Source organism: Orycteropus afer, unplaced genomic scaffold (assembly GCF_000298275.1).
Source record: "Orycteropus afer afer isolate SDZICR_OR568_19922 unplaced genomic scaffold, OryAfe1.0 scaffold00001, whole genome shotgun sequence".
Lineage (NCBI taxonomy): Eukaryota > Metazoa > Chordata > Mammalia > Tubulidentata > Orycteropodidae > Orycteropus > Orycteropus afer.
Window position 1 is genome coordinate 5,610,335 of NW_006921588.1, and position 21,630 is coordinate 5,631,964.

General features: G+C 37.0%; 1 protein-coding gene across 1 annotated transcript in view; it reads right to left on the minus strand.

Annotated features, from left to right (window-relative positions):
* Positions 1-18,958, minus strand: part of PMS1 (PMS1 homolog 1, mismatch repair system component) — a 146,065-nt gene extending 127,107 nt beyond the window's left edge. Inside the window, exons 1-3 of the mRNA XM_007950224.2 lie at positions 18,827-18,958; positions 14,543-14,725; positions 2,285-2,395 (exon numbers count right to left, since the gene is read on the minus strand). Coding sequence (XP_007948415.1) covers positions 2,285-2,395; positions 14,543-14,725; positions 18,827-18,958 — 426 coding nt within the window. The remainder of the gene's footprint in view (positions 1-2,284; positions 2,396-14,542; positions 14,726-18,826) is intronic.
* Positions 18,959-21,630: the final 2,672 nt, after the last annotated feature.

Consider the following 21,630-nt stretch of genomic DNA (forward strand, 5'->3'; position numbering starts at 1 on the left):
AAAAAAAAATCAAAACAAAATAAGGTTGATTTATTGACTAAACAAAAGATCTCTAATATGCATACCTGGTCTCACTTACTGAATGTAGAAAAATGAGGTCAGTAGAAAAAGGAAAATCAACCAATAAAAAAGGGCAAAGATCAGGTGGATTCCTTCTTTAAAGACTGTTATTTCATAGTTCCCATGGAGACAAATACAGAGAAGTAGGAGAATTACGAATGATGCAGAGCCACTGGTCACCTAGATTAGTTTGGCTATTACTAAGACAAAAGTGAGTATCTTTAAGTTTTATAAGGTGACTAGATTACTTCAAAATACTCTACCAGGTAGCCATTCAAATATCTTCTAATAGTTTCCTAATGTGAACTGCTAAGACCTGTATGGTAGAACAATCACAAACTATTATTTTTTTTAATTGAAATGTATGAAGAAAGTATTTATTATTGCACATCAAATTAAACAGCTAGTAGAATTGAGCTCATTTTCATTAAACAAATGAGGAGAAAAAAATTATTGTTTGTTTTCTTGAGTTCCTATTAATGTCTTCCTCTATTTGGATACAAAAATATTAATTACTAATGGGCAAAAGTAATCAGTAACTAAGTGGAAGATTTATAAAATAAGAGAAAGCGTGAGAGAATTTGGTATCAATATTAAGATATAAAAAACAATAGATAAATTGTAATGAAGAAGTCACTTGAATAAAATAAATCCAATAATTTAACATTACAACTGAAGGGAAGAAAGCACAGAAAAAATATAGTACTTGATAAATTATGAGGAAAACAAAATTAAACATGAATTTACAATATAAGTTAGAAGGGGTTAAAAAAGCCTTTTTCAGATCTAACAACGCTTTTGAACGTGACTCTGAAGTGATCCTACCTTTAATGTTCTCTTAACTTTAACCATTCTTACCAGAAATTAGGGGAGCTCTGGTGGCATAGTGCCTAAGGCATTTGACTGCTAACCAGCAGACTGGCAGTTCACACCCACTAGCCACTCCTCGGAAGGAAGGCTGGGCAATCTACTTCCGCAGTGATACAGCCTTGGAAAACCAGGGAGGGGTCCTATGAGTCAGATCTGACTCCATGGTAGTGGTTGCCTTTGTTGTTTTTTACCAGAAATTAGCAGTATGAAAAGATTAAAGGAATCATGCAAAACTCAAGTCTAAAGAGTTTTTCTTAGAAGTAAAATAGTTATTAAACCTTAATAACATAAGACATTAATTAAAATGTAATAAAAATCATGTAAGTGTATAGAACACCAAAGATCTAAATTATAGGTAGCGACAATAATTAAGACATTTAATTTATTTGCTTCAAAATAACATAGAAAGGGATAAGGTGGTGGCAGTATTAGATGAAATATTAGCAAAGAGTTCATAACTTGAAACTGAGTGATGGGTACACTACTTCATCTACTTGGGAATATTTTTAAAGTTGTTCACATGCAAATAAATATATTTAAAATTACTTATTTAATTCATAATATTTTGATTATGGTTTATTACCATGACTGCCAATCAGTAACGTTTTAGAAGTTTCAATAAAATATTATCTTTCATGTTGTTGTTGTTGTTGTTTGCCGTCGAGTCGGCCCCGACTCATAGCGACCCCCCTTGGGTTTCCGAGGCAGTATCACTACGGAAGTAGGATTGCCCAACCTTCCTTCTGAGGAGTGGCTGGTGGGTTTGAACCACCAGCCTTCTGTTGAGCAGTCAAGTGCCTTAGGCACTATGCTACCAGAGCTCCTATTATCTTTCATATACGAAGAAAACATTGCTACTATCTTTCATATACGAAGAAAACATTGCTTTTGTTGTTGTTACTTGCTGTCAAGTTGCTTCCAACTCATGGCAATCCACATGTGCAGAGTACAACTGCTTCACAGGGTTTTCAAGGCTGTGATCTTTTGGAATTAGATTATCAGGCCCTTTCTCCAAGAGGCCTCTGGGTGGGCTTGAACTCTGGGCTAGTTGAGCACTTAACTGTGCCACGCAGAGACTCCAAGTGATCCAATAACAGTAGGTAAGTGCTCCTGCAGGTTTTATGACAACTAACTAATCCAGGGAGTTGTCCATAGGCTTTCAAAAAGTTCCTCTTAAGAACTCCAAGTATTTGAGACTGATGGCTAGATTAAAGGCTGCATGTTCACTTAGAAATAAACTAGTTCTTTTCAAGAAGAAGCCATTAAGCAATACATTTGATTTAAGGAATAATACATTTTAAAACAAACAATTAAGATGGGAAAGGTTAAAAAAAAAGGCACTACAAATGACTACTCTCTTACCTTGACCAAGATGTGAGGGTTTTTGAGAAATTACGTGACCATTGCCATCTAAAACATACTGAGTGCTAAAATTATCAGCAGCTGTTCTTGTTGTAATTAAAACCTGAGGGGAAAAAACTCATAAGAAAATTATGACTTTAGATATGCAATGGGACATTAATCACATTAAGTTTAAAATAATTATCATTTAGCATATTTACTTAAGATTGAAACAAGTTTTACTTGATAAATTCTTATGATCATTTTCTTATAAGATTCCTTAGAGTTACACTAACAAGCAACAGGCCAACTTATATTTGTTATACTGTATAATATTAATTCTTATATTGAGCATTTTACTTTAGAACTCTCACACACAAACCAGTCCACCTGAAATGGCTATTTTAGGTATCTTATGGTACAGGACTCGTATCTATAAAATCAAATATTTCAATTGCATTAGAGTAGTTTGTTTTTTTAACAGACTATTACCATAAATGTGTTGGTGAAGTAATCATCCTTTCCCTCTTATATTCTGTGTAAAGCTGAATTTCTGTATTTCAAGTTTATAGTTTGAAAGAATAAAAATAATTAAATCGCACACACCCCTATTTATGAACAATTTCTTCTTAAACTCAAACTTTAACCTTATTGCTTAAAGGTAATTATATATTTAGCTTTAGTATATGTCTTACTTAGGAGCTCTGGTGGTATAGTGCCTAAGAGCTGACTGCTAACCAGAAGGCTAGCAGCCATTCCTCAGAAGGAAGACTGGGCAATCTACTTCTGGAGAGATACTGCCTCGGAATCTCAAGGAGGGGTTGCTATGAGTCGCTATCGAGAACTGACTCGATGGCAATAAGTTTGGGTTGGTTTCTTTTTTTTGGTATATGTCTGAGTTATGTTATTTCTTATTTCTGCTATAACAGAAATACCATAAGCAGATGACTTTAACAAACAGCAATTTATTTTCTCTCAGTTTAGGAAGCTAGAAGTCCGAATTCAGGATGCCAGCTCAACGGGGAAGTTTCTCTGTCTGTCAGTTCTGGAGGAAGGTCCTTGTCTCTTCCAAGCTTCAGCTCCTGGGCAATCTTCATGTGGCTTGGCATCTCTCTTTCTCACCTCTGCTTCTCTTATTTGCTTGCTTAATCTCAAAAGAGACTGACTCAAGACATACCCTATACTAATTCTGTCTCAACATAGCAAAGACAACCAATTTCCAAACAGAACTATATATAACCACAAGCATAAAGGTTAAGATTTACAACACATATTTTTTGGGGGACACAATTCAATCTATGTTCCACCCTTTGGCCTCCCAAAATGTCTTTGCCACATGTAAAACATTCATTCCATCACATCATATCAAAAAAGTCTTAAATCAACTCCAAATCCAAAATGTTATCTTCTGAATCATCTTGCTAAAGGGAGGCAGCATCTTCTAACCTCCTCTAACTTCACAAAAAAACAAAACCGAACTCATTGCCCTGGAGTCAGTCCCAACTCAGTGACCCCCTCCTTGGGTTTCCAAGGCATTATCTCTACAGAAGTAGATTGCCCAACCTTCCTTCCGAGGAGTGGCTGGTGGGTTTGAACCACCAGCCTTCTGGTTAGCAGTCAAATGCCTTAGGCACTATGCCACCAGAGCTCCCAAAAGGAAGACAGAATCATCACCAGTAGCCCAAGGCCTGCTCCTATGATGCCAGACATGCCACCACCCTCCAGCCCTCTTACCAACCTTGACACCAACCATCCCTCTCAAGGCACCCATCACACCTCTCTGCTGGATTCAGTAATTTGCTGCAGTGGCCACACAGAACTCATAGATTATGGGGTTTATTAGGGAAGCAACAGGCCACAATTCAAGTTCAGGAATGCACTCAGGATACAAGTCCTTCAGTCAGGACATTCTCTTCTCTCCTGTGCCCTTAGACACGTCTTTGTGGCCCTTGGCCTCTTGGCATGGCCTCTGCCTCTATGGGCCAGGTAAGCCTGCTGCTCTATCTCTTGGTTCCACTGCTGCCATCTCTCGGCCGGGCATCGCTCTCAGCCGCGTCTCTCTCTCTCTCTCAGCCACATGTCTCTCTCAGCCATTCGTCTCTCTCTCAGCTGGGTGTCTGTCTCAGCCAATCATCTCTCTTAGCCGGCAGTCAGAGATTCGTTTCTGCCTCTGTTGTTGTTGTCATGTGCCGTCCCCTCCTTGGGTTTCCAAGGCAGTATCACAACGGAAGTACATTGCCCAACCTTCCTTCTGAGGAGTGGCTGGTGGGTTTGAACCGCCAGCCTTGTGGATAGCAGTGAAGTGCCTTAGGCACTATGCTACCAGAGCTCCCTTTCTGCCTCTAGAAGGGCTCATTTCAAGCTGGCAAAACTAACCAATCCCAACATCAGAATTCTACACACCTGAGAGTGAATTTCCTACATTACTTCATGGTTCGACAACAGAAATACCCCAGGTGGATAACTTTAACAATTAGCAATTTAAATTGCATGGTCTCACCCAGTAATCTGGTCAGAGTTACAAAGACTATGGCTAGAAAAGCCATGCCATGTAATTTAGTACACCACACATCTAAATCAAATATGGGTGACATGTTAGGCATATTCAATTCTGGGGCAAAATTCCTCTTCATCTGTGAACCTCTGAAATCTAGAACACTACATTTCTAGTATTCTAGAATATTTGGAAATTTATTCATTTCCAAAATACAACAGTGGAACAGGTACAAAGCAGACATTTCTATTACAAATGGGAGAAATTGGAGTGAAAGAAGTAATAACAGGCACCAAGTCAAGTCCAAAAACCTAGCAGAACAAATTACATCAGCTCTCAAGCCTTGAAAATAATCCTCTCTTCTTGTAGACCATTTGGGCAATGACCTGCCCTCCAGACTCTGAGTGTTGGCTACACCGTCTGGATTCTAAGTGGAGGCCTCTTGGCACTGGGCTTCAGCTCCACCTTCAAGGCCCACTGAGATAGCAACTCTGCTCCCTAAGCTCTGGGCAGCCCCTATCTCCTAGTCCATCTGAGTGGTACTCCACTCCCTTGGCCCTGGCAGGCCCTATTCTTCTGCCCCTTAGGCATGATAGCCCCACTATCTCAGCTTTAAGAGGTGCCCTCATACTCCTGGCACACCTTAATGGCAGCCCCACACTCTAGAACTGAGTTGACAAAGATCATACTCTTTGAAACTTAGGAGGCTGTGGCCCCTTTGAGATCCAGGAGACCGTGGTCCCACCTTTGAAATCAAAAAGGCCCTGATTCCCATGCTTCTTCCAACAGTTCTGATCTCCAGTTTGCTCCAGGGATGGTCCTTCTCCTTTCTTAGAAAACAATAGATGTAGCACCTGTGGCCTGTTTCCTGCCTATAGAATTCCAAGAAACAGACAGTGTTCTTTCCTTTAGTTCTTTCACTATCCCCTTTAGTCTAAGCTGATGGGTTTTCTGCTGTGGTAGTTGGTTAGATCCATCAATTACAGGTTTAACAAAAGATTGTATGGCCAAGTCCTTGGTAAACATTCTAGGATATGTATCCTTAGTTTGTACAACAGAATCTTCCAAATCTTTAAGTTTTGTTTTTATTCTGCACAGTTATTTTTAAGTCCATCTCTTTCCTGTTGCATTTTACTATAAATGGCAAAAGAAAACCATGTGGCCCTTTAAAATCTTGCTCAGAAATCTCCCTAGCCAGATAGCCAAGCTTATCACTTACAAGTTCTACCTTCTACCAAACATATAAACGTAATTCAAACAGGTTCTTTGCCACTGCATAAAAAGAACTGCCCTTCCCCCATTATCCAATCACATGTTCATCATTTTCTTTTAAAGCCTTACCAGAAGTACATTTAATGTCCCCATTTCTAGCAACATTCTGTTGCTAGTTCCATGTGGATTCTCAAAAACAACAGAGACTTTCTCTAGCTCTCTTCACTGCTTTCTGAGTCCTCACCATAACTGCTGCTGACATCCATAATTCTACCAACAGTCTCTTCAAGGTTATCTAGGCTTTTACTATTAGGCACCTTAAAACTCTTACAGCCGCTACCCATTACCCACTTCCAAAGCGGCTTCCCCATGTCAGGTATCTGTGAGAGCAGAACTCCACTCGCACTTCCAAAGCGGCTTCCCCACGTCAGGTATCTGTGAGAGCAGAACTCCACTTGCAGTACCATATTCTTAGTTATCCAGTGCTGCTATAACAGAAATACCATAAGTGAGTGGCTTTAACAAACAGAAATGTTTCTCACAGCTTAGGAGGCTAGAAGCCCAGATTCAGGGTACTGGCTCTTGGGGCTAGGGGAAAGTTTTCTCTGTCTGTCAACTCTGGAGGAAGCTCCTGGTCTCTTCTGAGCTCCTGCTCTTAGGTGATCTTCATGTAGCTTGGTATCTCTCTTTTCCTATCTGCTTCTCTTGCTTGTTTGTTTAATCTCTTTCATATCTCAAAAGAGATGGATTCAAGAAACACCCTATACTAATCCATTATGTTAATGAGACAGGATTAGTATAGGATGTTTCTTGAATCTCATTAACATAGCAAAGACAACCCATTCCCAAACAGGATTATAACCATAGGTATACCTACCCACTCCCTGCCTTCTAGACAATTCTGACTCACAGCAACCCTGCAGGACAGAGTAGAACTGCTCATAGGGTTTCCAAGGCTGTATATCTTTATGGAAGCAGACTGCCTCATTTTCTTCCTGCAGAGTGGCTAGTGGGTTTGAACCACAGACTTTCTGGTTAGCAGCTGAATGCCTTAACCACCAGAGCTCCTTAACCACAGGAATACAGGTTAGGATTTACAACACACATTTTGGGGAGATAGAATTCAATCCCTACAAATGAATGGCTCTCATTCAGCATAAAAATTTTCCATTAGGCATAGAAATATAAATTTAAGCAAATCTGTACTCTTTTGAGCCACTCTCACTCTCAGCTTTCTATTTACCTATGTCACAGATTAGTAGAACCTAACAATGGTAAAACATATCACTGTTAGAAAATACCATCAATTGGTGGTGAGAGTGCTGGCAAGGAATACTTGTCAGTGGACTGGGAAGAGGACAACCGCCTCACATTTCTAATGAGCAATGATAACTCAAAATTATGAGCACTTTTTTTTGGATATCCTTGAACTCAGCAGAGCTGAGTATCTTAAAATAAATTTATATAGGTTAGGAAGAAGACACAGAGATCCAGTTCTACTACTGGAACTGACCTGGATCCAAATGGTTCTATCTTTGATGGTTCTGTCACCCTGTCCTAACTAACACATACTAATTTATTATACACCATATGGCTCTATGAAACATGTAGGTACAATGCAGGGAATACCAGAATCACTATGAAAAAATATGGCTTTTCTAGTTCACAGTACTAGGAGAGTCCATTAGATTCTCTCTAGGAGTGAAGTCCATAAAATCCTTACTGGAGACACTACCTCAAACTATTTCCATGACAGGCCACCCCCCAAACAGGTACCTAAAACAGGTGAAGCTATAAGTCTCTGTGTACTCCTAAGTGATTGTTCTACTTCTTCCAGAAATACATTCCATGGTTCAAAAGTTGCATAATTTTACATGGTTTTCTAGATAACTACTCTTAATATTCCATGTTACAATACAACTCTATTGTGTCCAACAGTGACTTCCTCCAGTAAACTCTGTTCAAAACTGAGGACAGAAATTGCTACATCTTTTTTCCTGCTGTAATTTTATTACTCTATGATTGTTCCTTTAAAAACAATTCAACACTTAACCAACGGCTTTTCCAAAATGCCAAGGTTGATTGAATTCTATTTCTATTCCTCAAAGAGCTAGCTAGCCACCTGACCTAAAGTTGGTGTCACTAAGCAAAGGCAGCCCTAGAACTCTGAGTTCTAGTACTAATTCTGCCAATGGCTTATTAGAAGGTCCTGAATAAATGATTACACTATCATCTTTAAGGGGAGAGTGATGATATGATGAAGATGATGTTAATACTTTATAAGGTTACATGGGGTTTTTGCTTTAAACACTTCAAAGTATTTTACAGATACTGACTTTTTTGTCCTTTAAACAGATTAGTAAATAGTAAATATATTTCAGCCTAAATGAATAAACTGAAGTAGTAAAAGCAAAACAGAACCCCAGGGGTCACACTATAACATGTATATTAAAGTGAAAAATAGAATACAACATTGTTTTCAATACTAAATATTTAAAAATCAGAATTTGTAGGATACTGTGAAAATTTAATTAGATAGGAAATGCTCTGTAATTCACTGCTAAAGCCAAGGAAGGGTAACACACATAGCATGTTCCACAAATTCATGAAATACAGTGTGTTCCTCAGAGGAAGGAATTGTATTTCAAGAGTTCATTTCATCATATGACCCTATGTCCTGGGCAGGAAAACTTTTTTTGGACCAGGCACAGGTTCAGAATGCATTAGCTGTGCAGCAGTTAGCATTTGAATCTGCAACAACTCCACCATCAGGAGCATCTCTAATATTACAAACTATTATTGGTGCTTCTTACTAGAGACAATGAAAAATGGTGGCAGTGAGGGAATCTAGTGGTAACAAGAGAAGAAGTAAAGAAAACTCGTATTTTAAAAGTAGAAGTTGTAGAGGTTATATTTGTTATCAGTTATTAAAAACTGACTCTCTGGCCAAGTTACCAAGTTTCAAGAAATTACAGAATTAGTAAAAGTTAAACTTTTTTAAAAAAGTTTAAGCATTGCTCTTTTCAATGTACTAGATGAAAAGTAAATTTAAAACTTAGTGTATATCCTAAGTTTGTAATTCAAGCAAACATCCTGTTGACAAAAATTCATTTATGGTCATTGCATTAAAGTCTTTTTTTTTTCCTTTGGCTGACTTGCAGATAAATACTTTGGCATACAAACATGATTCTGAAAAGTAAAGTAAATTGTCCTAATGTTTCAGGTGAAATATGGAAACATGAATTTTACCTACATAGCTGAAATGTCTTTTTCTTTCTATCTGTGAGTACACTTGCCTTTATATAGTTACACACCAATACAGGCACTCTAGCTTTAGAATCTGTATGGGGACTCCAGAAACAGAGAGATCCTAATCCTGGCCTTCTCTTCACCAGAGCTCTATTTCTCATGAGGAGGCTGCATTTAGAACACTATAACTTCTTTAAAAATTCCTGTGCCTGTGCTTACTGAGTACTACCACAATGGCTCCAAAGGCCCTATGTAGGGCAAAGGATTCAGGAATCACTTCCTTGGCTGAGAACCATGAGAATGATGATACTAGAAGCTTTCCATTCCCCTTTCATAGCTTGCCAAATTTGTGGGCTGACAAATAAGGGAATTCCAAATTCCATCTTTAAAACAAAATGACTTAGCTTCTCATTTGATACAGCTGCATACTTCTGCTCACATTCAAGTTCAAAACTGAAATAACTTTTATTTGTGTGGTTCATGACAATAGTTAAGATGCTTTAATACATACTATTTCATTTGAACATCAAATCATTATTCTCACATTATAGATTTAAAAAAAAAAAAAAAAAAAACACTCTCAGAAAGCTTAACCTGTTTTATCCATCTGTCCAAATTTCTTATTCAAATCTTGGGACTTAGAATTAGACTCCTAATTCAGATGTTGTTCTGATTTTACGGAAACAAAACAAAACTGCTCTGTATTTCTCCTAAAATTGAGGTACCCTTTAGCAGACATTTAAAATCCAGCTCAAAAGTTAAAGCTTCTTAAACATTTCTTTGGAGGAAAGAAGATTGTTTTTTAACATAGGATACATAAAATATCAGCAGTTTCTAATTTTTGAATGATGAAATTATTTCTAACCTTAGAATTAATAGTCCAAAGGAGGAAAACCTTCTTTTCACATTTACCTAGTAAACTACTGGTATTTAAAAATAGAATTACTGCTTCTATGGTGAACTTTAAGTGCATCAGGAACTAACACAAATTGACTGATATCGTATATCATGTAAAAAGAATTATACACACAAGTAATCTTCAAAACGATATTATGAACCAGTCAAAACAGGATTTTCACTATCTCTACTTCATTCTAGTCAGTATGCTTAGTAATTTAACATTCAAGAATGACAAATACAGCAAAATTATTGCTCCACAAACAGCAATGAATTTCAGTCAATTTGTGTCTGCCACTGATAACCTCACAATCACCACAGACTTATGGAAGCAGTAATTCTATTTTTAAATACCAACAGTGTACTTTGTAGACACAAAAAGGTTTTCCTCTTTGGACTGTTTAATTCTAAGGTTAGAAGTAATTTTATCACTGAAGAATTAGAAAAATTGCTCATTCTTTTTATGTGCATAAATAAATAATACAGAATTACTTTAAATTCCTCCAGCCAATTTTGCTGAAAGTCAACTGAGCTTGTTGTTCTTATAGCTAAAATTATTAACATCTTCAATATAATCTAATGAAAAATAGCTTCAACAATTGGAGTTTTGGAAGATGGCTCCTTTAATAGTGTGACAAAACTACATCCCAAATACATTATTACCATCTATTAAGTCTGAGATGATTTATATCCATAGGACTTTAAAATTATATACATTGGTTAGTTTGGTAGATAAAATAACTATATTATTAATTTTTATGCTACTACTACAATCTCCATTCAGAAATTTTATGCATACGACTTCTATGCATGAAACCTCATCCTTTTTGTGTGGTCAGAAAGATTCATTAAGTTTAAAAAGTGAACTCTTTCCCCTAAAAAGCACTCATTAAGTTTTCCTGAATAACATTTATTATTAAATGAAACTGGCTTGAACAAACATATGCTGAGTTCTGTATTTTTCATATTTTATGCAAAGTCCTCCCACATAACAGTTTTAACTTGACTACTCCTGGTAACTTATTTATTAGGTTTACCACCACTGGCCTGAGTATATTTATTATTTAATTATGGAGATATTTTTAAACTTACAAATAGCTTTCTAACCATGCTAGTAAGAGGCAACATACCCTACTGTGGAGCATGAAATTGGAACTGAATTCTTGGCTTTGCTATGGACATACTATGTGCTCCTGAATAGATTACAATGTTCATATTTCATTTATTTCAGTGTGCACAGTTCCTCAGATGTAAATTACAAAGCATAGCACTTGCAGAATGGACAATGAAAAATTTGTTGAGTGATTATTAGAAACCGTTTTGAAATTGGGGTAAGAAGCCCTGGCACAGGACTTCAGTGTCCTCACCAGTAATATGAGAAGACTCATACAGAAGCTCTAAGTTGTAGGTGGTTTCTCCAGGAATCAAACTCCAAGACAGAAATTTAGCAACTGGGAAATTTATTGAGGAGTGTTTTCAGGGTAAGGAGCTCTGATGGTATAGTGGTTAAGGCATTTGGCTGCCAACCAAAAGGTTGGTGGTTTAACCCCACCAGCTGCTCCACAGAACTACGGGGCAGTCTGCTTCCGTGAAGATTTACAGCCTTAGAAACCCAATGGGGTTCGCTATGAGTCAGAATCAACTTGATGGCAGCAAGTTTAGTTTTTTGTTTGCTCTCAGGATGATCACCTGTGGGAGCAGTGAAGATGCAAGGTAGAAGCGGGGCTATGCCACAGTCACAACAAAGGCCTCAGCTGTCCCCATGGGGGCACTATGGAGCTGAGACAGCCCTGCAGAGCTGTACTGAATTGGGACAGGGCCTTTGCAACCTTGCATCAACCAGTTACTGCATGCAGACTGCCCTCAGAAAGGGTACATGACTTTGGTGAGCTCTCTTCATTTGGCTGAGGTGAGGGCAATACTCTTCTTTGCCCCAGTCCTAAAAGGCGTTATCTGGGCAGTGCACCAGTGTTTGCTACTGAGTAGCAGGGTTCATTCCAGTTCCGTGATGTCTCCTTTAGTTTTACGGCACAATCAAAACTAAACCATCATCAAAACATCTTATCTGTCCTTGATAACATAAACATACTATAAGATTCCATTTATGTGAACTTCATGAACAGGTAAAACTAATCTATACTGATAGAGGTCAGAATAATGGTTACCTTTGAGGGATACTAACTGGTAGGAGGCATAAGAGAACATTCTGGGGTGCTGATAATGTTCTTATCTTAGATATATATATATGTATATATATGTGAAAATTTATTGTACTGTATGTGTGCATGCATGCATACAAGCACACAAAACCATGGTTTCCTCAAAGATTTACCAATAAAGGCGATTCCATAAAATGCTCTATTAATATTTCCTAAGATAAACAAACTATTGACATTGCAATGTATAAACCAAATGTAAATTATTTAAGTTTATAGTTTTCTATTATTATAACACTTTAACAATTCTTTTACTTCTTTTATAATTTTGATGTATAAAATTATTTGAAATATTTATAGTCAAGGCATTTGAAAGCCTCAAAAATGAAACAAACAATAAAGTAATAAATTATGTTATCAAGTGGGTTTAAGTATACATATAAACAAAATAGTGACCATTGGACAAGGACTTGCAAAACTGCCATCTAAAATCAGAACTGCAATGAAGATTTGGATAAATCACATGGCTGATGTACATCATATTTAAAAAGACAAAGTACAGTGCTGCCATCTAGCAGATAAAGCTGATAATGACCAATGTCAGCTCTGAAAGGTAATACACATCTTGTAGAAAAGAGAAATGCCAAACTCTACCTTTTCTAACAATATTCTACCATGATAAAGCTTTAACTCTATTGGGTAAATCTGGGAACAGCTAAAAGTTAAAATACTTATGTTCTCAAAGAAAAAATTTTATTTTCAAAGTAGCCACCAAGAGCTCAAACTGTGGTATTAGTAGTAGGAGCTTCAGAGGTTCCCTGGAACAAATCCCATCCCATTTAAAAACAAACTCTTTCTAAAAGGTCCTAGAGCTATATTCTCCTGTAATAGTCTCTGGGGAGGAAGGTGTGCCATGTCCAGTTGATCATACCCAAAATCTATTTATTTAAAATAAAGCAAATGCTAAGAAAGAAAGAGAAGCACAGGGCATGCTAGATTTTGGATAGAGGTTCTAAACAGAGTGCACTTAAGGAATGACAAGGTCTTCCTCCTTTAGTGATGTCTGAACATCTGGATTCTAACAGGCAAAGGCCCCTAGTCTTCTGTGCTCCAACAGCAAGATTTCTCATCTTAACTGCCACCCCCCCCCCAACACATACACACACACACCAATCTCTGGCTTACATAGGCATCATCAAAGTCAAAGACCCAATGAATATCCAGCTGGGCTCCTGTCCACAAAAAAATGGAGAAAATTTACAAATCCCAGCACTCTAAGGGCAGAAGAACAGAGGAAGACCACAATGAGAATAGATAATACAATACTGCTGGAGAAATAAGCTACTAAGTAGATGTCCAGATACCAGACAAGGAGATACCAACAACATCTCATGCCCATGCCACTATTCTCAGTAAGAATAAAGTCCTATTACTGTACTGCTCCAGAGCACGCCCCAGGTAGAATCTGAGAGCCTAATCGTAAGTGAAGGGTCACATTGTCACTGAGAAAACTAACATAGCTAAGAAGATCCTTATAATCACCATGTCACTCACTGCTACACAGATGCCATCACACTATAACAGTGCCCAGCATCCACAAAGTAACAATATGGCACAAAGAAACTAGAAGAGTCACATAATCAAACAAAGTAAGATACATGGAAATGAGAAGACCAAGGCTCTAGAGACTGTAATATAACTGGTACCATGCAACTGAGTGTGCTACGCACTGAACAGAGGGGTTTATAGACACTAGAATACCTTACCAGCAGTCAGTTGTTGTTGTTGTTGTTATGTGCCATCGAGTCAGATCCGACTCATAGCGACCCCTCCTTGGGTTTCGGAGGCAGTATCACTACGGAAGTGGATTGACCAACCTTCTCTGCTCCTAGTTTCTAGAATTTAGGCCAAGTCAATCTCATCTGTACTGACTAGAGTAGCAATTCTAGCTGTGTGTTTCACAGAACAAAAACAGTTATATACTTTTTAATAAAAAAGTTTCATACTCATGTAGTTATAGTGAAATGTAGCTACTATAAACCACCAATCTTAAGAGATTCACAACTGTAAAGGCTCTAAGAAGTGCTTTAGAAAAATATCAATTTAAATTTAATGTATTTTTTCCCAAACTACTGGGCCACAAAACCTTTAATAGATACAACCATTGCAAAACACAGTTTGCCAAATACTGGGTTAGTTTCCTCTTATTTCTACTATTCTGTGATTATAAAAGTACTAAAATGGTCAATATAAATTATCTTACCTCAGCTACACAACAAATTGACCCCAAGGCTTCTCCCCGAAAACCGTATGTTGTCAAATTTTCAAGATCTTCATGACTATTTATTTTTGAGGTATAATACTTCACTGCCATTACAGGTGCATCAACAGCCTTGATACCTTCACCATTGTCTCGTACCTCGATTTTATCAAATCCATAGTTCTCCTACAAAAAGTTAAAAGATACATTTAGTATAAAAAAACAGTCTATTTACCAACACACTTAGAAACAGAAAGACAAATGAAACAATTATGTGATTTATTTCCATTTTATGGAATCTTAATGTTATGGACCCTCAACAAGATGGACTGACACTGTAGCTGCAACTATGGGCTGAAATATAGCAAGGATTGTAAGGATAGTGTATAAGGGGGCAGTGTTTTGGTCTGTCATACCATGAGTTGGTCACTATGAGTTGGAGCCCATTCGACAGCACCTAACAACAATAATAATGATACTATGAGAATTAAAGCTCTATAGTTTATTAATTACTAATTATGGTACAATGGGTAAGTTCCTTGTTTTCTCTGGACTGAGATTCAATTGTAATATAAGGGAGTCAGTATGATCTTAAAGATTTCTTTGGATAGTTTCAGTGTCATGAGTATTTATATATTTGCTTAAACTGGACTAAAAAAGCTGTGAATGACATGTATTTTCTATATATATAGTCCCTGAAATAAAACAAATCACCAAAAACATACTACCAAGAATCTAGCAATTTTAACATTCAACCTTATTTTTATTACTTTCTCCCTTGAAGTACTAATTACTTTCATAAGAAATTTAAATATATACTACATTTTAACTTTCTAAATTTCTTTCTGCAAATAGTTACCAAACAGGAAGCTGCTAAAAAAATAAAAATACACCTAATTTGGCAAACATAGTAAATTTTACATTTGAAAATCAAGAAAATTAAAAAGGTTCTCAATTCAGAGCATAGTTTTTGTATTCTAATACTAAAAACATGCCTACACAACAAAATCTGAATCTAAATTCCTATAGTGATCGCACTTTCTATAAATAACCGGTTGTCTTTGAGTCAATTTCAATTCACAGCAACCCCATGTGTCAGAGCAGAACTGTGCTCCAGGGGATTTTCAATGCTGATTTTTCAGAAGTCTATCTCTGAGGAGCCTGTGGGTGGACTCGAATCTCAGCCTTTAGGTGAGTACCTGACTGCACCAACCATCTGTACCACACAGGGACTCCCACATTATAAATTTGGTCGCTAGCATTTACATAACCTTAACTCCACAGTTTTATGGCATTAGACATAGATGCAAATTATAAAAGGAAAAAAAATCTTCCTACAGTCATGATTCTGGTATTTTAAAAAATACAAAAAAAAACCCAAAGTCTAAAATTATGTAATACTGCATGCATTGGTACATTTTTAGATATCATAGGAATACAAGGAGGGGGTTGTGGGAGACACCTCCAAGCTAAAATTAGGCTAACGTTCTAGGAATACCTTGCCTGCTTCATTTTCTAAGACAATCATTAACTACAGAAATTCAAATCTATCAATAAGAATTTCAGGCACCTAAATAAAATAAAAACACAAAGGTCTATTTAAATGTTAGAAATAATATCAAAGTATTTAACTAATTATGAAAACATTCAGTCAGAACAGATATTACTGTATGAAACTAAAATAAAACAGGTTTTATTATATACAGTAATACAGTTAAAGTTTTTACTGTCAAATTCTACAAACTATATACTAATATATGTCAGGAGACCAAAATATACAGCCACATAAGTATGTTTAATTTACTTTTATAAGAGAACTTCTATTGCCTTTGTAACACTATTTTTAAAAACTGTGTTATTTTTCTTCCAGAGACCTTTAAGAACAAGATATATATTTGGCTGCCTAACATTATTAAGTGAAACCTGTAAGTCAAGGTTTAAATAAGGAGTTAAATGTCTAATCTTATTTAATAATTATCAATTGTACTTTGATCAGATTTAATCAACTACATGAAATGTGTAAGAATAGTATCTTTCTTTGGGTTTAATGTACTAAACTCATTTTCATGTTTATAAAGCTCTTAGTGTATTATTAAACAACACAATACAGTTTGACAGGTATATAGCAATAGTTCTCAGTGTGTTCCCTGGATTAGCAATAGTATTAGAAACTTGTTAGAAAAGCAAATTCTCAGGCCCCATCTAGATTCTGAAACTCCAAGGGTGAGATTTTGGTAATATATTTAACAAGTCCCTTAAATGATTCTGATGCACCCAAACGTGTGGGAAGCATTGGTATAGGGGGAAGACCATGAATGGCTTCTGTAGTCACAAACACCTGGATTCCAATCTCAGCTCCATCACTTAATTATGTATCTTTGGGCAAGTTTTCAGAACCTAAATTATCTGTAAAATGGATATGCTGTTATGTGCCACCGAGTCAATTCTGACTCACAGTGATCCTATAGGACAGAGCAGATTGTCCCATGATGTTTCCAAGGCTGTAAGTCTTTAGGGAAACAGACTGTCACATCTTTGTCCTGCAGAGCGGGTACTGAATTTAAACCACCAACCTTTCAGTTAGCAGCCAAATGCTTAACCACTACTCCACCAGGGTTCCTAAAATGGGTATAGTAGAAGCTAACTGACAGAGTTTTTGAATAAGTAATTAATATTATATATACAACGTATAGCACAGAATCTAGTAAATGATAGACATTAAGGTTAGGTCCTTTTCCTATAAAGATACTTGTATCAGCATTGTTTCTAATGCTGTAATAACAGAAATAACATAAATGTCTGATAAATGGGAGATATTTTAAAAATTATGTATTCTTACATTCATTCAAACAAAAAAACGTATTCACCTTCCTAGCATGTGAGTGGGAGCCCTGATGGCATAGTGTCTAAGGCACTTGACTGCTAACCAGAAGGCTGGCGGTTCAAACCCACTAGCCACTCCTCCGAAGGAAGGCTGGGCAATCTACTTCCATAGTGATACAGCCTCTGAAGCCTAAGGAGGGGTCGCCATGACTCAAATCGACTCCATGGCAGAGAGTGAGTTAGTTAAGTATGCCTAGTATTCCTAGCATTGGATAGGGATTGAGAACCTTACCTCTATGAGGTCACAATTTAAATTAAAGGAGAGAGATACGCAAACTAATTGCAATCAGTTATAATAAGTGTTATAAACCAGGTGCTGTCCAGTCAATTCTGACTCATGGCAGCCTCATGTGTCCAAGTACAACTGGGCTCTCTAGGCTTTTCAATGGCTTTTTCAGAAGTAGATCACCAGGCCATGAGTGTTAAGTCATTATTAATTAAAATGATTTAATTTCATTCATAGCACTTAAACTTAAGTGTTACATAGCTGTACAGTACTTAAATTTAAAAACGTGAAAACTACGGAGTAACGAGGAAAATGGTTTTAAAATAAGATATGCTGTTATGTGCCACTGAGTTGTCTCCAACTCATAGCAACCCCTCCTTGAGTTTCCAAAGTGGTATCACTATGGAAGTAGATTGCCCAACCTTCCTTCCCAGGAGTGGCTGGTGGGTTTGAACCACCAACCTTCTGGTTAGCAGTCAAGTGCCTTAGGCACTAATAAAATGCAATGAAGAGTATACAATAAAATAGTATATATAAATAACAAAATTCTCACTGCTGTTGACTTGGATCTGACTCATAGCAACCCCTCCTTGGGTTTCTGAGGTGGTATCACTATGGAAATAGATTGTCTAATCTTCCTTCTGAGGAGTGGCTGGTGGGTTTGAACCACCAGCCTTCTGGCTAGCAGTCAAATGCCTTAGGAACTATGCTATCAGAGCTCCTGTAGATATAAAAAAACAAGGTTAAATATTAGTTAAAAAAATAAAACAAATTAAATGATGCTTTAGATGATGGAATCGTACAAGAAATATTTTCTTCCATAATTTCCTTTAATGTTAATATAATACTGATCGACATTAAAATTTAGTTTTAAGAATTTACTCTTAAATAAGATAAAGCGTCAAATATCCTAAGGATTATTTAAATCCACTGCCATCAAATTGATCACAACTCATAATAAGACAAGTAGGACTGTCCCAAAGTTTCCAAGGCTGTAATGCTTTATAGAGTAGCTGGTGGGCTTATATTACTGCCCTTTTGCTTATCAGACAAGTGCTTTAACTACTGTGTCACTAGAGTACAAAAAAGGAAAAAAAAAAATGTAGCAGTTTACAAGAAGAAAACATCTGCCCAGTCCTTTTATTGCTTTACTCATTTGGCTTCTCAAGGCAACTCACCAGTTTAACATCTATGCTTGTAGCACCAGCATCCAAGGAATTTTCAATGAGTTCTTTTACAACACTAACCACTGAAGTGATTATCTGAGAACTTGAAAGGAGGCGAACAGTAGCTGCAGGCAACTGTTTCATTCTAGCTTTTAGCAGAATAGCTAGAAAATAAAAAATGCAAGTTATAAAAACAAGATTTGTTAAAGAAACATTCCTGACTAACAGAATAGACAATAATAACAATAATAATAATAATAATATTAGCAGTTCACATTTATTAAGCGCTTACTATGTGCCAGGCTTTACTGTAAGCACATACTATTTTTAAGTAATTTATCTCTTAAAACTACCATTTGAAATAGGTACAAATATCTTTTGGAATAGGTGCTGTTATGATCTCCATTTTACAGATGAGGAAAGTAAAGGAGAGAAAAGTTAAGAAATGTGTCCAAAGTCATCCAGTTAATTAGGGGGGGGAAAAAAAAAAACCTCACTGCCGCTGAGTCGGAGCGACGACTCCTTGGGTTTCCTAGGCAGTATCACTACAGAAATAGATTGCCCAACCTTCCTTCCGAGGAGTGGCTGGCTGGTACACCGTTGAACTGCCAGCCTTCTGGTTAGCAGTCAATTGCCTTAGGCACTACACCACCAGAGCTCCTCAGCTAATTAGAGGCAGAGCTAATTCTTAATTATAGGTTGTCATGCAATTATTTCCTCTGTTGATACATAGTCTAATTACCTTTTTCAAAAGTAGTCATGAACAAGTCTAAAAAATCTGAGTAACATAGGAGAAAATTACCTTTTCTTATAATTTCTCTCATAGATTATGTGTGACTTTAATTATTGACTTCTCTCCTAAACTCCTAACACTACCTAAAACTCAACACATTTAACAGCCAGCTTCTCCCACTCATGATGCTCCTATCAGAGTTACATTCATTCATGCAGACCCAAATCTAATCAATTTCTATGTCTCATTAATTAATTCTTTCTTCAGTATGTTTCACATCTAGTTCCTCCTTTTCATATTCTCTCCATTACAATAATTGAGGCTCTCAGCATCATTTCCTAACTAATTTCAAGCCTTTGATTCAGTTATGTACTCCAACAATTTGTGTTGTTGTTAGGCACTGCCGAGTGATTTCCAATTCATAGCGACCCTGCTCTACAACAGAACAAAACACTGCCTGGTCCTGCACCTTCCTCACAATCGTTGCTATATTTGAGCCCACTGTTGCAGCCACTGTGTCAGTCCATCTCATTGAGGGTTTTCTTTTTTTGCTGAGGAAAATACAGTCTATACTACCCATTAATAATATCGATGATGATTACAAGAACAGCAACTATAATTTACTGAACAGCTAGTATGCCAGGCACTGCACTTGTTGTTGTTATGTGCCGTCGAGTCAGCCCCGACTCATAGTGACCCCTCTTGGGTTTCCGAGGCAGTATCACTACGGAAGTAGGATTGCCCAACCTTCCTTCCGAGGAGTGGCTGGTGGGTTTGAACCGCCAGCCTTCTGGTTAGCAGTCAAGTGCTTTAGCCACTATGCTACCACAGCTCCTAGGCACTGCACTAAACACTGCATATATCGGCTTGCATTTAATCCTCCAAACAACCATGAAAAGTACTACTCATAAATATCATCATTTAAGAGGTAAAACAGAGATTAAATTACCTAGCCTATGTACTTATGTTAAGAAATATTTTTCCTCAAATGTATTTCCCTCAATGTCTGTCCCAAGTTATTTGCCCAAGTAGCTAATTTATCAAGGCATGTAAAGAATGGAATCATCCAAACAAGACTGCACTAAAAACCTTTTGTTTTTAAACATTCAGTTGTAAATCACACTATGGTACTAACTGAAGAACAGTAGAACAGTTGGACTGTAAGTATAACTGCATGATCTGCCAGCTGGAAATGATCAGTTGATGCTATGACCTTGGAAGAAGCATAATGACAGTCTTGTGCATTGACTGCAGACTCCCTTAACCATCACTACTCACCCATACACTGTAGTGAGTAATGATGTCTTCAATCATTGAGATCTTTTGGGATATCTAGACCCTAGAAACATTGTTAATCTAAACTGGTCCAGTATTCATCATCTTTATTACTCTCCATAAAAAAAATCATTCATGGGAGGATATGGAATGTGTGGCTAACTGCCTCCATAAACACTGCCTTCTTTGCTGGAGACCAGAAGAATTGTATGGTGCCTGGCTTCCATTACTGAACATTTTGCTTAAAGATTCTACAGCAGAATCCTGATCAAAAGGGGGAGAATGCAGAATAGAACTACAAAATCTCATGGACTCCAGACTTTATTAATCCATGGAGGCTGGATGAACCCATGACACTACTGCCCTGAGATAATCTTTAAATCTTAAACCAAAAATATCCCCTAAGTCTTAAAACCAAACAACAGTTTAGCTTAACTAATAAAGAATGTCTGCCATGAGCATTGTGCTCTTTCAAGATTATCTATGTGGGGTCAAAATGACAGCAGCAATAGGAAAGGTTAGACAGGACGCTTAGAGGCAGTGAGTTTATGTTAACGGGGGAGGAACCCTCAGAAAAAGAGGGTAAGAATGATTGCAATAGTTGAAGAATATAATCAGTATCACTGCATTGTACATGTAGAAACTGTTGAATTGGCATATGTTTTACTAGGTACATTCTCAACAACAAAATCAGTAAAATTAAAAAGTAAAACATATGTTAATACATTATTTTTCTCTATTTTAAGGCCACTTTATTAACCTTTCTATCCAATCACCCAAGACAAAATGAGAAATGTGGAAGTCATCC